This window comes from Aotus nancymaae, unplaced genomic scaffold, assembly GCF_030222135.1.
Source record: "Aotus nancymaae isolate 86718 unplaced genomic scaffold, 86718_ANA_hifiasm-v0.15.2.pri h1tg000108l, whole genome shotgun sequence".
Classification (NCBI taxonomy): Eukaryota; Metazoa; Chordata; class Mammalia; order Primates; family Aotidae; genus Aotus; species Aotus nancymaae.
Genome location: NW_026988523.1, coordinates 40,530,694 through 40,545,885, shown reverse-complemented (window position 1 = coordinate 40,545,885; position 15,192 = coordinate 40,530,694). Strand labels below are relative to the sequence as shown.

Below are 15,192 nucleotides of genomic sequence, written 5' to 3'. Positions count from 1 at the left end.
AGGTTGTCCTTTCAGTTTCTGTGGACTGAGAAAATATATGATGAAAAAAGGCTGCTAAGAATTTAGTGAAGATTTAAAATAAACTTGGAGTTTATTTATTAATCAGAAGTATAGCTACAAAAATTTGAAGAGCTGTACAAAGATATATGAAACAAATTATTTATTTGGTCTACAGAAAATGCTTGCTTCAAGTATGGATTTACAGATGCTCTGCAGAATGCCGTAAGGCTGCCACCCCCATCATCCATGCCCCAGGGTCCACAGTCTACAAATAGAGAACCACTGACTTAAACCAATACTTTGAGAAGCGTATTACAGGAAGCAATGTTCTATATCCTCTAAGTTTAAAAATTATGATTAAAAGACCCCCTCCCCAAAAATTAAACACTGTTCAGGGAACTTTGGGACTATTTTAAAGACAGAAGATATTTCTTGTCTTCTGCTACCTTATTTGTTTGCTCTTGCTTTTCTAGTTCTTTTAATTGTGATGTTAAGGTGTCAACAGTAGATCTTTCCTGCTTTCTCCTGTGGGCATTTAGTGCTATAAATTTCCCTCTAAACCCTGCTTTAGCTGTATCCCAGAGATTCTGGTACATTGTCTCTTTGTTCTCATCGGTTTCAAAGAACTTATTTATTTCTGCCTTAATTCTGTTATTTATCCAGTAGTCATTCAGGAGCAGGTTGTTCAGTTTCCACGTAGTTGTGCAGTTTTAAGTGAGTTTCTTAATTACACTGTGGTCTGAGAGACTATTTGTTATGATTTCCATTCTTTTGCATTTGCTGAAGAGTGTTTTACTTCCAATTATGTGGTCAATTTTATAATAATGTGATGTAGTGCTAAGAAGAATGTATATTCTGTTGATTTGGAGTGGAGAGTTCTGTAGATGTCTATTAGGTCCGCTTGGTCCAGAGCTGAGTTCAAGTCCTGGATATCCTTGTTAATTTTCTGTCTCGTTGATCTAATACTGACAGTGAGGTGTTAAAGTCTCCCACTATTATTGTTTGGGAGTCTAAGTCTCTTTGTAGGTCTCTAAAAACTTGCTTTACGAATCTGGATGCTCCTGTATTGGATGCATATATATTTAGGATAGTCAGCTCTTCTTGTTGCATTGATCCCTTTACCATTTCATAATGCCTTTGTCTTTTTTGATCTTTGTTGGTTTAAAGTGTGTTTAATCAGAGACTAGGATTGCAACCCTTGCTTTCTTTTGCTTTTCATTTGCTTGGTAAATATTCCCTGATCCCATGTGTGTCTCTGCACATGAGATGGGTCTCCTGAACACAGCACACAGTTGGGTCTTGACTATCCAATTTCCCAGCCTGTGTCTTTTAATTGGGGCATTTAAGCCCACATACACACATACACACACACACACACACACACAATATATATATATATATTTTTTTTGTGAGATGGAGTCTCACTCTGTTGCCAGGCTAGAGTGCAGTGGTACCATCACAGCTCACTGCAACCTCCATTTCCTGGGTTCAAGTAATTCTCCTGCCTCAGACTCCTGAGTAGCTGAGACTACAGGCGCGTAACACCACACCCACCTAATTTTTGTATTTTTAGTAGAGACAGGGTTTCACCATGTTGGCCAGGATGGTCTCGATCTCTTGACCTCGTGATCTGCCCGCCTCAGCCTCCCAAAGTGCTGGGATTACAGGTGTGAGCCACCGCACCTGGCCTAGCACATTTATATTTAAGGTTAATATTGTTATGTGTTAATTTGATTCTGTCATTATGATGCTAGCTGGCCATTTTGCTCATTAGTTGATACAGTTTCTTCATAGTGCCAATGGTCTTTACAATTTAGTATGTTTTTGCAGTAGCTGGTACTAGTTTTTCCTTTCTATATTTGGTGCTTCCTTCAGGAGCTCTCGTAAGACAGGCCTGGTGGTGACAAAATCTCTCAGCATTTCCTTGTCTGTAAAGGATTTTATTTCTCCTTCACTTATGAAGCTTAGTTTGGCTAGATATGAAATTAAAAAGTGGGCAAAGGATATAAACAGACACTTCTCAAAAGAAGACATTTATGCAGCAAACAAACATCTGAAAAAAACCTCATCATCACTGGTCATTAGAGAAATACAAATGAAAACCACAATGAGATACCATCTCACACTAGTTAGAATGGCAAACATTAAAAAGTCAGGAAACAACAGATGCTGAAGAGAATGTGGAGAAACAGGAACACTTTTACACTGTTGGTGGGAGTGTAAATTAGTTCAAGCATTGTAGAAGACAGTGTAGCAATTCCTCAAGGATCTATAACCAGAAATACTATTTGACTCAGCAATCCCATTACTGGGTATATATCCAAAGGATTATAAATCATTCTACTATAAAGACACATACACACGTGTTTATTGCAGCACTATTCACAATAGCAAAGACTTGGAACCAACCCAAATGCCCATCAATGATAGACTAGATAAAGAAAATGTGGCACATATACACCATTGAATACTATGCAGCCATAAAAAAGTATGATTTCATGTCCTTTGCAGGCATATGGATGAAGCTAGAAACCATAATTCTCAGCAAACTAACACAGGAAGAGAAAATCAAACACCACATGTTCTCACTCATAAGTGGCAGCTGAACAATGAGAACACATGGACACAGGGAGGGCAACATCACACACTGGGGCCTGTCAAGGGGTGCAGAGCTAGGGGAGGGAGAGCATTAGGAGAAATACCGAATACAGATGACAGGTAGATGGGTGCAACAAACCACCATGGTACATGTATACCTTTGTAACAAACCTATACATTCTGCACGTGTAACCCAGAACTTAAAGTATAATAATTTTAAAAAAAGAAGACAGAGGAGGTGTAAACATAAAGAATTAAGTAACTTATAAGAAAGAATCCTATTTCTAACTACAGTTACAGATTTAAATCCCTGGCAGATAACATGTACAGAGGGCTTTGTAATATTTCTTAAACTAATTAAGAAAAAGAATCCAAATTTGTACTGCCAATTGTGTAATTATCACTGTCTCCTTGCTGAGAGGACTGCATCACAGAAAGAAGGAGATGGAAGAACACCAAGGCAAAGCCTGTGTACCAAATGTGGCTGGAGTCCTACTACCAAGCCACTGCTGCTTCCTTTTTTTTCCACTATTGTACATCAAGCCTTTTCATCCCAGACTAGCCAACTATCCTCAAATTACCCAGCATCTAAATCCGGGATCCCCTAAATGTGCTAGGCATGTTTGGGTTCAAGACAGAATGAGGGGAAACAACTAAATTTCTATTACAATATGTTCAAGTGAAAGAACAAAAAACTCTCATGGTGACGTGCTAAATGCTGACCAGACCATGAACTACAATGCAAAGAATTGTCTGGGGCCTTAAATAGCAGCTGAACATAGTTACCACTGTTCCTAGTGTGGAAACAGTTAAAAAGGACATTCCAAAGGCTGTTTATCCATTTCAGCATACTCAAAATCTGGCATTACATGCAAATCCCCCTTAATGAAACACGGCTGCATTCAATGCCATATATTTTTTGACTATGTGTGTGTGACTCACTGATTTTGATAGTTCTTTCTTTTCAACTTTCTTCAAAGATTTCAAACCATGTATCAAACATTTATTGAATGCCTACTTTGTCTGAAATAGCATAGCTGTGTGACTTTGGGCACATAATCTGTGCTTAGTTTTCTCATCTGTAAAATGGAGATATTAGAATCTATCATCACAGAGTTGACATAAGGATTAAATAAGATAATGAGTTTAAGCACTTAGAAGAGTTTCTGGCACATAGTAAGAACTTACATGCAATTATTATTGTTATTAATCTCCTTTTCTGTATAATGGCTTCCATAAGGACACTGCATGAGTTATTAATTTACTAGTTATCACAGTGACTGTTACTTAACTGTTTATGTAAATTTAGTTCCCCAATTAAAGTGTAGAATTCTTGAGAGCCAGGACTATATCTTGTCATTTTTTTTTTTAAGGCAAAACAGTATAGTGGTTATTTACATAGACTTTGAGCCAGACCACCTGGGCTCAAGTTCTGGCTTCATTTCTTATCAACAGAGAGATCGGGGCCATGTATTTTACCTCCATCTCCCATTTCAAAAATTTTCACCATCATCTACCCAAAAAGCCCCAAGATAGAAAAATGGAAGTCATCCTAGATACCTTACTCTCTATCCTTCCACATGATCCAATCTCTATGGAGATTGGATCCAATCCAATTACCAATCTCTATAATTCTATACTTCTAATATCTCTATTCTACATCCTGGTTCTCAACTTGCATTGATATTTCAGGCTTTCATTACCTTTGGGCTACACTACTCAAAACAGTCTTAAGACATGGAGAACTGAGAAGTAGAATCAGGCATAAGTTGTTGCTGGTTGGTAGAAAATGCTGACCAAAAAAAACTAGGAAAAACAAGAGAATTCAAAGGGCAATGCCAGATTAGTTGAGCTAGAAGAAGGGATTTATAGAAAAGAGTAATATTATAAAGTTAAAAAACTAAAACAGAAGGCCAGGCATGGTGGCTCATGCCTTAATCCCAGAGCTTTGGGAGATCGAGGTGGGTAGATCCCTTGAGCCCAGAAGTTCCAGATCAGAGTGAGCAATATAGTGAAACGGTGTCTCTATTAAAAAATAAAAATAAAAATAAATAAATAAAAAACTAAACTAGAGCCAAATCGTGATGAGTTTTACACTCCAAGCTAGAGAATCTCAGTCTTAATCCTGTGGCAATTACCTCTTCTTTTTCAATGGTAAAATATTTACTACAGTATTAACATGATTAACTATATAATGCCTTGCCTATACTTCCCTTCCTCCTCCTTCCTCATTCTCAAATATACCTTAGATCTATATGTTATTATAATAATACCACCTCTTCAGATTGTACTATAAAAACTGACAAGGTGCCAGGCGCGATGGTTCACACCTGTAATCCTAGCACTTTGGGAGGCCAAAGTGGGTGGATCACGAGGTCAAGAGATGGAGACCATCATGACCAACATGGTGAAACCCCGTCTCTACTAAAAATATAAAAATCAGCTGGGCGTGGTGGTACATGCCTGTCGTCCCAGCTACTTGGGAGGCTGAGGTAGAAGAATCTCTTGAACCCAGGAGGCAGAGATTCAAGTGGGCTAAGATCAGGCCACTGCACTCCAGCCTGGTGATAGAGAGAGATTCCATCTCTCCCCCTCCAAAAAAAACAAAAGACAAGGTGCTATTCCTCATATTAGCACATGGGAACAAAAAAATAAGTATAGTCTTCAAAAAATGAATGACCTAAACCTCTTGCAGAATCACAAGTATATGATGCCATCTGGTGGATAAAATACAGAAATGCACAAATTCTTAGCTAAATGAAAGCAGAGCTCAGGTCTCCTGGTAATGACCAACTCAATATCCTATTTACTAAACCATGCAGCCTCCTCAGTTAAGGGCTTGATTCTATTGCTATAACACACCTGAAATGGACCCTATTATTTTAAACACTCCTTAAAAACAAAAGAAGTTCACAGCCACAAAAATCCAGCTGACCTGAACTCTGCCTTCAACTAGCTAAAAATTTGTGTTTCTGTATTTATCCACCAGAATAAACTAGCACCAAGAAAGTGTCCCAATTTTCAAAATAACCATCAGATGTAACTGGTCTGGAGAGCTATCTCCCTTGTTATGACAGGAACCACACATTAGTCATCTCTGCAACTTTCTCAGAACTAAAGACATTCCTGACATACAGCATGTGCTCAGAAGTTATAACCCGAATTAAAACAAATCATGTGACACAACCCTTACTGCCCTCCAAATAAACATATACGGCCTTAAATTCTGCTCAGGTACCTTTAGTGGGTGCAGGCTGTAGACTGATAATTGGCTGCTGCTTTGCCAACGGCATGAGTGTTGGTACTGTCTGAATAATGATGGTTTTTGCTGGAACACTGGAGTTTGTTTGAGTCTTGGGTGCTGCTGGAAGCAATAAAGGCTTGGGCTGAATCAAAGGTTTTGAATTCACCTGAATTTTTTTCTTTGGAGTCAGTCCATTTTCTGGAGAAAAACCAGACAAACCAAAAGTCAACTTGAAGGCAATTACGCAAGCCCTAAAAAACAGATTCTATCACACACCTTTCTCTACACATTATCTTAACTTCTGAGTAACAATCTTTAACTGGAGTTTAAGCATAGCTACGATACATATACCTGAATGAACTGAAGAAAAGTACTTAAACTGTTACCTTCTTTTATAACCAAGCTGCAGTTTAGGGAATGGGACACACTAACTGGTAAAGGAGAACAGCTAAAATCATGGAATAAAGCCCAGAGATTAATGAGGTAACAAACATCATAGTTGAATGGCCCTCCATTCAGTTATCTTTAACTGAAACTTTGAAATCTCTCCTTAAAATGATGGGGTCTGAGTCTATTTTAAAGTATCTTTCACCTAAAAAGACAGAGACAACCAAAGATGATTCTCCCCTTTCCTCTCCACAGTAATCACTCACAACAAAATAGCCAGCTTAATAAACGTATACTTAATCCAGCATTTTCTTTTAAAGAAATGGAACCTAACCTCAATCTGAAATAGAAATAACAGAAGTTAGGAGACAGAGTAATACCAGTCTTGTTCCTAGGACTAGTGACAGGCTTGTCTTCCTTCAGTGGCTCTGCTGAAGAGGGACTATTAGAGCTTTCACCATACAATGAAAGGGGAGACATCTGGGAAGCAGAAGACAAATCCAACTCCTCCTGCGTCAAAATAAAAACAAAAATTGATGAGTACAATCCTTAAGCAGCAAATTGCACAGGAAGAGAGGAGACCCATATATAAACAGAAAAACACTTCAAGGTAACTTCATGAGAAAGGTATACTAGAAACTGTATCTATATGTTAAGTACCAAGTGACTATCAGCATGAGCCATCAATACCAAAGGAAAAATAACTCAAAATGCAGAGTAAGTCTATGCTATCCTGTTATGTTAAAGATACAATTGTTTCTACATTTCTTTGCACAAACTACACACACACACAAACTTCGTTTCTCGTCGATTTGTTTCTACATTTCTTTGCACAAACTACACACACACACACACACACACACACACACACACACACACTTGGTTCCCAGTCACACATTCAGTATCACTATAAGGTTGCAGTTAAAATGCCAATATCCTTTTCCCATAATCTCTTTTAGTCTTAAAAGAATTTCAAAACCAAAATAATTCTATTTGCATCCTTTTCTATTTTGCAATACTGCCTTTGTTCTAAATGTTGTAAAAGAAAGATGCATGAATGGAGCAGTGCTCTTTTTTTTTTTTGAAACAGAGTCTCACTCTGTTGCCCAAGCTGGAGTGCAGTGACGCAATCTGAGCTCACTGCAACCTCTGCCTCCCGGGTTCAAGCGATTCTCCTGCCTCAGCCTCCCGAGTAACTAGGACTATAGGTGTGTGCCACCACACTCAGCTTTCACCATGTTGGCCGGGCTGCTCTCCAACTCCTGACCTCATGTGATCTGCCCACGTTGGCCTTCCAAAGTGCTAGGATTACAGATATTAGCCACCCTGCCCAGCCAGCAGTGCTATTTTCTTTAATTTAGTGAGTGAATTCATAGTGATTGAGATACATAAATGTAACATTTAAATTTTCCCGAAGTCTTTTAATATTCAGTGAATCTGTCTTATTTTGTTAGAATAAAAAAAAATAGGATAAAAGTAGCAATTCAATTCAGACAGAAAAGATGGCATGTATGATCAGGCAACAGATGTAATCTCTGCTTTATACCATCTTCCAAATAATCTATAAGATTCTAATATAAAAAGAAAATTTAAGAGAATACTTGTTTACTCTCAGGATGTTGCAGACCCTCTTATATCAAAATACCCAGAAGCCATAAAGGAAGAAAAAATAGATTTGAACAAATAATAATTAAAACATTTAACAATAAAAACTAGACTCTAAACAAAGTTAAAAGATACACAATGGGAGAAAATGTTTGTGAAAAACAAGCAAAGGGCAGGAACAGCCATTTCACTGAAAAGGAAATGCAAATGGTAGCCAAAGGCAAATTTAAACTTTTTTTTTAATCACAAGAAAAATTAAAACAACCTGGAGAGGATATGAGAGAAAGAGACACGCTCAGTCTCACTGGTGAGAGTGAGAACTGCATCTTCATTCATCCTTAACACCTACTCAGCACGTATGCTGAGCAATATATAGAGTGTATTAAAATATATTTCCAAGAAACCAAAGAGTACAAGAGAACATGGGAGGAGACTATTCTCTTCATGGCCTTTGACTGATGCTTAAAAGATATTCGATAAAACTCAACAAGTATTTCTCAACAAAATCCTAGAAAACAAGGATTAGAGAAATATTTTCTTAATATTAAAAAGCTATGCGTAATTATACAGCCAATGCCAATGCTGAATGCATTACTATTAAAGTCAAGATAAAAAAAGATACCTGCTTTTTCTGTAATTCTAGTATAATTACACTAAAAAAAGGAAATTTTAAAAAACATTAAAACAAAAAAGACAGAGTGCCTTTTAGCAAGGTAATATGCTATGTACTAGAAGCACTTGTAACAATCCACTGGAAAAAAAATTTGACCTTGAAAATACTGTATTAACACTCACTTAGAAAACATAACAAAAAATAAGTATTTCAAGCCAGGCACAGAAAGACAAACATCACATGTTCTCACTTATTTGTGGGACCTAAAACCCAAAACAACTGAAATCATGAACACAGAGTAGAAGGATGGTTACCAGAGGCTGAGAAGGGTAGTGAGAAGTTGGTAGTGAGATGAGGATGGTTAATGGGTTAAAAAAAAAGGAGCTGGGCACGGTAGCTCATGCCTGCAATCCCAGCACTTTGGGAGCCCAAGGCGGGTAGATCACAAGGTCAAGAGTTCAAGACCAGCCTGGCCAGGATGGTGAAACCCTGTCTCTACTAAAAACACAAAAATTAGCCAAGCGTAGTAGCAGGCACCTGTAATCCCAGCTACTCGGGAGGCTGAGGCAGAGAATTGCTTGAACCTGGAAGGTGGAGGTTGCAGTGAGCTGAGATCGTGCCACTGCACTCCACCCCGGGTGACAAAGCAAGACTCTGTCTCCAAAAAAAAGGAGAAAGAATAAGACATACTCTTTAATAGCACAGCAGGGTGACTATACTCAATAAGAGCTTAACTGTACATTTTAAAATAACTAAAAGAGTGTAACTGGATGGATTGTTGATAACACCAAGGATAAATTCTTCAGGGGATGGATACCCCATTTTCCATGATCTAATTATTTCACATTGCATGCCGTGTCAAAATATCTCATGCACCCCACAAATATATATGCCTACTATGTACCCAGAAAAATTACAAATAAAAAAGATTTTTAAATGAAACAAATAAATAAGTATTTCATTCACAATGGTAATAACAATTACAAAATACCTAGAAATTTTCTAAAGAATGTGCAGGATCTATATGAAGAAAACTACACACCTGAACTAAGAGGCATAAAAGAAGATTTGAGTAAACAGAGAGGTACACAAATATTGTTGAACAGAATGATTACAAATGATTATAAAGATAATACAGTTAGGAAAACTGGTTCACTTCTATAGAGAAAATTAAAACTAGATCCCTACCTAATGATAGATCCCAACCTAACACCACATATTAAAATGAACTCTAAGAGTATTAAGAAACCTAAATGTGAAAGGTAAACCATATAGTTAACAGAAGAAAATGAAGGAGAATATCTTAGTGACCTAAAAACATAGAAGGACTTCTTAACAACTTCAAAAATAAACCATAAAGGAAAATTAAAAAAAGATAAGCCTAAGTAATTCAAAATTAACTATTTATACTTAATAAAGACTACAAAGTTAATAGGTAACAGAAAGGGAAAAGATGTAGGCAATGTCTAAATCCAACAAGAGTTTACTATTTCAAATATACGAGGAATTCCTACAAATAAACAAGAGGACAACAACTGAATAGAAATTCTAGGCATATATCCTAAAGGACTTCTCACATGGGTCTGCAAGGGAACATTTTTTAAAATATTCATTGTGGTGTAGGTAAAATGTAGTGAATGCATACTTAAATGTTGTACAGAGTTAGATAAAACAGATTTGATGTACACAGAGCAAAGGACAGGAAGAAACAATGTATAAATGAAATAGAGTGCAAAAATCTCCTAAGAATCTAAAGAAATGTTGAACACAATAACCAAAGAAATACAAAATAAAACAAAGTAAAAGCAAACAACAACAAAACATATTGTGCCACGGGGCAAAAATTAAAGCCAGACAATGCCAAGCATCAGAAGAGAAGTCACAGGGATCCTCAGGCACTGCTTCCAGCCTACAGAGTACCATGATGATCCTTGAGAGCAATATGGAAGCACCTGTCAAATTACATACCTACACATTCTACCACCCAGCAATTCTAGGCATAAATTGGATTTCTCACACGAGTCCACAAGGAAACATTTTTTTAAATATTCATTATGGTGTAAGTAAAATGTAGTGAATGCATACTTGAATGTTGTTCAGAGTTAGATGCAACAGATTTGATGTACACAGAGCAATAGGAATTGATCCTAAAAACACTGTGCTGATTTTTAAAAGTAAATAATACAAAGATATCTACTATAATACATTTACATAAATTTAAATACATGCATATAATTGAAATCAGATGAACTTTTTAATAAAATTGCACTAGAATAATCCTTTTGATATTCATTTAGAAAACATAAAATTGGATTTGTATCTCCTATCATACACAAGAGTAATTTCAAATAGATCAGAGATCTAAATACTAAAAACAATATCTTATGATAAATACATATTCATAGTCACTTAGAAAAAAAATATTCTTTCCTGAATAATTTTATCCTATACCACTAGTTGAGGCAAAGCAAGACCATCACCCATGCAGAGAAGCAGCCTGGTGGAATGTCAGGGTCCAAGAAGGGTAGAGGGGGCACTGATATGGCAGGCAGCCTGGCAGGAGGAGTCAGAGCAGAGTGAAGATGGCATCCACATGGGAGACAGCCTGGTGTAAGATGTCAGAGACCAAAGGAGACATGTTAAAAGAACATAAGAACTGGTTTGAAGGGATCCTCACTGGCAAATCCAGGACAATGTAAGATCAGAATAAATAATTATAGTAATGGATTATAAATCTGTTGGATAAAATAAGAAACGATGAGTCCATACTGATATTAACAAATAAGTGAACAAATAAAAAGTTCTATAAGGAACAGGATGTTTTTACATAGTCTTAAAGTATCTTCTGCACAAAATATTTAAGGCAAAGACAGAAAAAGCAACTTCGCAATGGAATAGTTGGCAGACACCATCTATGAAGTGATCAAAGTGAACATCATCAGTATTAGAAAAAATCAAAATTGGATCATCAAAAGTAAGTGAGAGGGACACAGCACTTCTGTGACATTCCTGCCACAGATACAAAACCTGAATCTGATCCTAAGGAAACATCAGACAAACCCAACTGAGAAATATTCTTCAACCAGCCCCTAATCCCCAAAAGTGACAAGGTGAAGAAAGTCAAGGATTAATAAAGAACTGTTTCACACTGAACAAGATTAAAAAGACAAGACAACTATATGCAATGCTTGATTCTGAACTGGATCCTTTTGATAGTCTACAGGACACCTCTGGGATATCTGGCACAATTTAAATGAGAGCTGAAGGTTAGATTATAGTAACATATCAATTATTTTCTGATTTTGTGCTTGTATTATGGCTATCTAAAAAAAATCTGTACTTGTAGGAAGTAGACCCTAAAGTATTGGAGTGATAGGGCATTGGACTGGCAACTTACTCTCAAGTGCATAAGGGAAAAACAAGTTATTTGGAATGTACTCACAACACTTTTGTGAATTTGAGATTGTTCCAAACAAAAAAATTAGCATAAACAAAAAATAAGAATAAAAATATGAATGAATTATAACCTCTGAGTGGTAAAAACCTTCCTTTGAATGACAAAAAAAGAGGCAGTGAAGAAAAGATCAATAATTTGGCTATAGAAAACAGTATACCTGGGGAAAATAAACACCAAAAATAAAGAGACAAAAGAAAAATTGGGGAAAAAATATTTCCAGCTTATTCCACAAACTAAGGACTAATAACCCCAATATATAATAAAGCGCCTAAAATAGTAAAGAGAAGACCAATATAATTCAATTAAAAAATGAACAAAAATTTGAACTGACAGTTCATTTAAAAAAAAAAGAAATGCAAAAAATTAGCTGGGCATGGTGGTGCACGCCCGTAGTCCCAGCTACTTGGGAGGCTGAGGCAGGAGAATTGCTTGAACCCAGGAGGCGGAGGTTGCAGTGAGCCGAGATCGTGCCATTGCACTCCAGCCTGGATAACAAGAGCGAAACTCCATCTCAAAAAAAAAAAAAGAGAAAAAGAAATGCAAATAGGCCTTAAACATATAAAATATATGAACAAATATTTAACCATACTTATAATAAAAGAAATATAAAATAAAACCTATTGTGGAGTGATGATGGGAAAACAGGCGCTCTAACATACTGCTGCTGAGAATGTAAAATTTTACAACCCCTATAGAGAGAAATTTGGCAATATCTAGCAAAATTCAAGTGTATTTACCCTGGTGTCGGTCCCACCTCTTGGAATATATCCCAAAAATATCCTGGCAAAAATACGAAGTGACTTATGTACTAGGTTATTTACTACAGCTTATTCGAGTCTGGAAAAGACTTATGCACCAGTTATCTCAGTCTAGAAAAGACTAAAAACAACACAAATACTCATCAATAAGGAAATCACTGAATTAAGCATGATGTGGCCATACAATGAAATATTATGTAGCATCATGGGAAAATTATATACTCTGAAATTAGAGTTATCCTGCTAAGCTAAAAAAGCAAGGTACAGAACAGGGTATATACTATGCTGCCTTTTGTGTAAAAAAGGATGGAAATGACAAGGATAGAAACCAGGTTTTTCTGAATACATCTTATATAATTTTGACTTCAAAAATAAATTATTAATTTTAAAAAAATTAAATCATTGGTGAAATTGTGGGACCTCAGAGAGCTACAAATAGTAGCAATCAGAGAAAAACTTCGTAAAGGAAGTAATTTTTGAACTGGGACTTGAAAGATGAGTTTTCCAAGATAAGAAAAAAATGGGGCTATTCTAGGCAGAAGAAAGACGATGTGCAAAAACCTAGAACCATAAGAGCAGCGATCTCACTGCTGATGTTCACTGCCAGCATCTGGAACAGTGCCTGGCACAGTGGCTGAATGAGTGGAGTGCATAGGAGCTCTCAGGCAGGAACTCTCACAGGGCTCAAGCTAAGGGGAATGTGGAAGTAGGTGGGGATAGCAAGAAAGGAGACTGGAAAGGTAAACGGGGGACAGATCATGGAGGGCCTAGTACTCTTGAGAATTTAAATTTCATCCTTGTAAGGGCTGGAAAGTTATTAAAAGGTTTTAAGAAAATGACTGACACAGTCAAGCTTGTGATACTGAAATATTTCTCTTTGAAGATTCTGCTAAGAAAGGTTTGAGTAGTTGGCAGGCTAACAGACCAGTTAAAATCCTATTGACTTCATCCAGGTGAGATGGTGATGGCCTGGCAGGGGCAGAAAAGATGAATCCTTGAATTAATTATGTGCATAAAACCACCAGGATTTAGTAACTAAATGTAGAGCCTGCAGGAACAAAGATATCACAACTTGTAGCACATATAATACACTAAAATATTATTCGAATTTTTTATTTTTATACTTTCCCTTTCCCCATTCTAAAAAGTACCTAAATCAGGTACTTCCTTTTCCTGGCCTGAGGGCTTTTGTCTGGACGCAGAGCAGAAGCATTCTTAAAGAGCTACCGCACTTCTATAAAAACATCAGTCCTTGAGGAATCGCCACACTGTCTTCCATAATGGCTGAACTAATTTACACTCCCACCAACAGTGTAAAAGTGTTCCTATTTCTCCACATCCTCTCCAGCATCTGTTGTCTCCAGATTTTCTAACAATCATCATTCTAACTGGCGTGAGATGGTATCTCAGTGTGGTTTTGATTTGCATTTCTCTAATGACAAAGGATAGCATTTTTTCATATGTTTGTTGGCCTCATGTATGTCTTCTTTTGAAAAGTGTCCGTTCATATCCTTTGCCTACTTTTGAATGGGGTTGTTTTTTTCTTGTAAATCTGCTTTAGTTCTTTGTAGATTCTGGATATTAGCCCTTTGTCAGACGGGTAGAGTGCAAAAATTTTTTCCCATTCTATTAGTTGCTGGTTCACTCTAATGATTTTTGCTGTGCAGAAACTCTTAAGTTTAATTAGATCCCATTTGTCTATTTTGGCTTTTGTTGCCAATGCTTTTGGTGTTTTAGTCATGAAGTCCTTGCCTATGCCTATGTCCTGAATGGTGTTGCCTAGGTTTTCTTCTAGGGTTTTTATGGTGTCAGTTCGTATGTTTAAATTTTTAGTCCATCTGTAGTTAATTTTTGTATAAGGTGTAAGGAAGGGGTCCAGTTTCAGTTTCCTGCATATGGCTAACCAGTTTTCCCAACACCATTTATTAAACAGGGGATCCTTTCGCCATTGCTTGTTTTTGTCAGGTTTGTCAAAAATCAGATAGTTGTAGATGTGTGACATTACTTCCGAGGTCTCTGTTCTGTTCCATTGGTCTATATCTCTGTTTTGGTACCAATACCATGCTGTTTTGATTACTGTAGCCTTGTAGTATAGTTTGAAGTCAGGTAGTGTGATGCCTCTAGCTTTGTTCTTTTTGCTTAGGATTGTCTTGTTATGCCGGCTCTCTTTTGGTTCCATATGAAATTTAAAGTGGTTTTTTCCAGTTCTGTGAAGAAGGTCAATGGTAGCTTGATGGGGACAGCATTGAATCTATAAATTATTTTGGGCAGTATGGCCGTTTTCACAGTATTGATTCTTCCTAACCAGGAGCATAGACTGTTTTTCAATCTGTTTGTGTCCTCTCTTATTTCGGGGAGGGGAGGGACAGTGGGGGGCCGGGGAGGATGGGAAGGGATAACACCAGGAGAAATGCCTGATGTAGGTGGGGAGGGGGTGGGGGGGATGGAGACAGCAAACCACCATGGCATGTATGTACCTATGCAACAATCCTGCAGGATGCAGGATGTGCACATGTACCCCAGAGCCCAA

At 37.1% G+C, this 15,192-nt stretch overlaps 1 protein-coding gene across 1 annotated transcript in view; it reads right to left on the bottom strand.

Moving 5' to 3' along the window:
• The window catches only part of ATF6 (activating transcription factor 6), a 192,561-nt gene that overhangs the window by 153,569 nt on the left and 23,800 nt on the right, over positions 1-15,192 (bottom strand). The window contains exons 5-6 of the mRNA XM_064370667.1: positions 6,610-6,739; positions 5,837-6,040 (exon numbers count right to left, since the gene is read on the bottom strand). Coding sequence (XP_064226737.1) covers positions 5,837-6,040; positions 6,610-6,739 — 334 coding nt within the window. The remainder of the gene's footprint in view (positions 1-5,836; positions 6,041-6,609; positions 6,740-15,192) is intronic.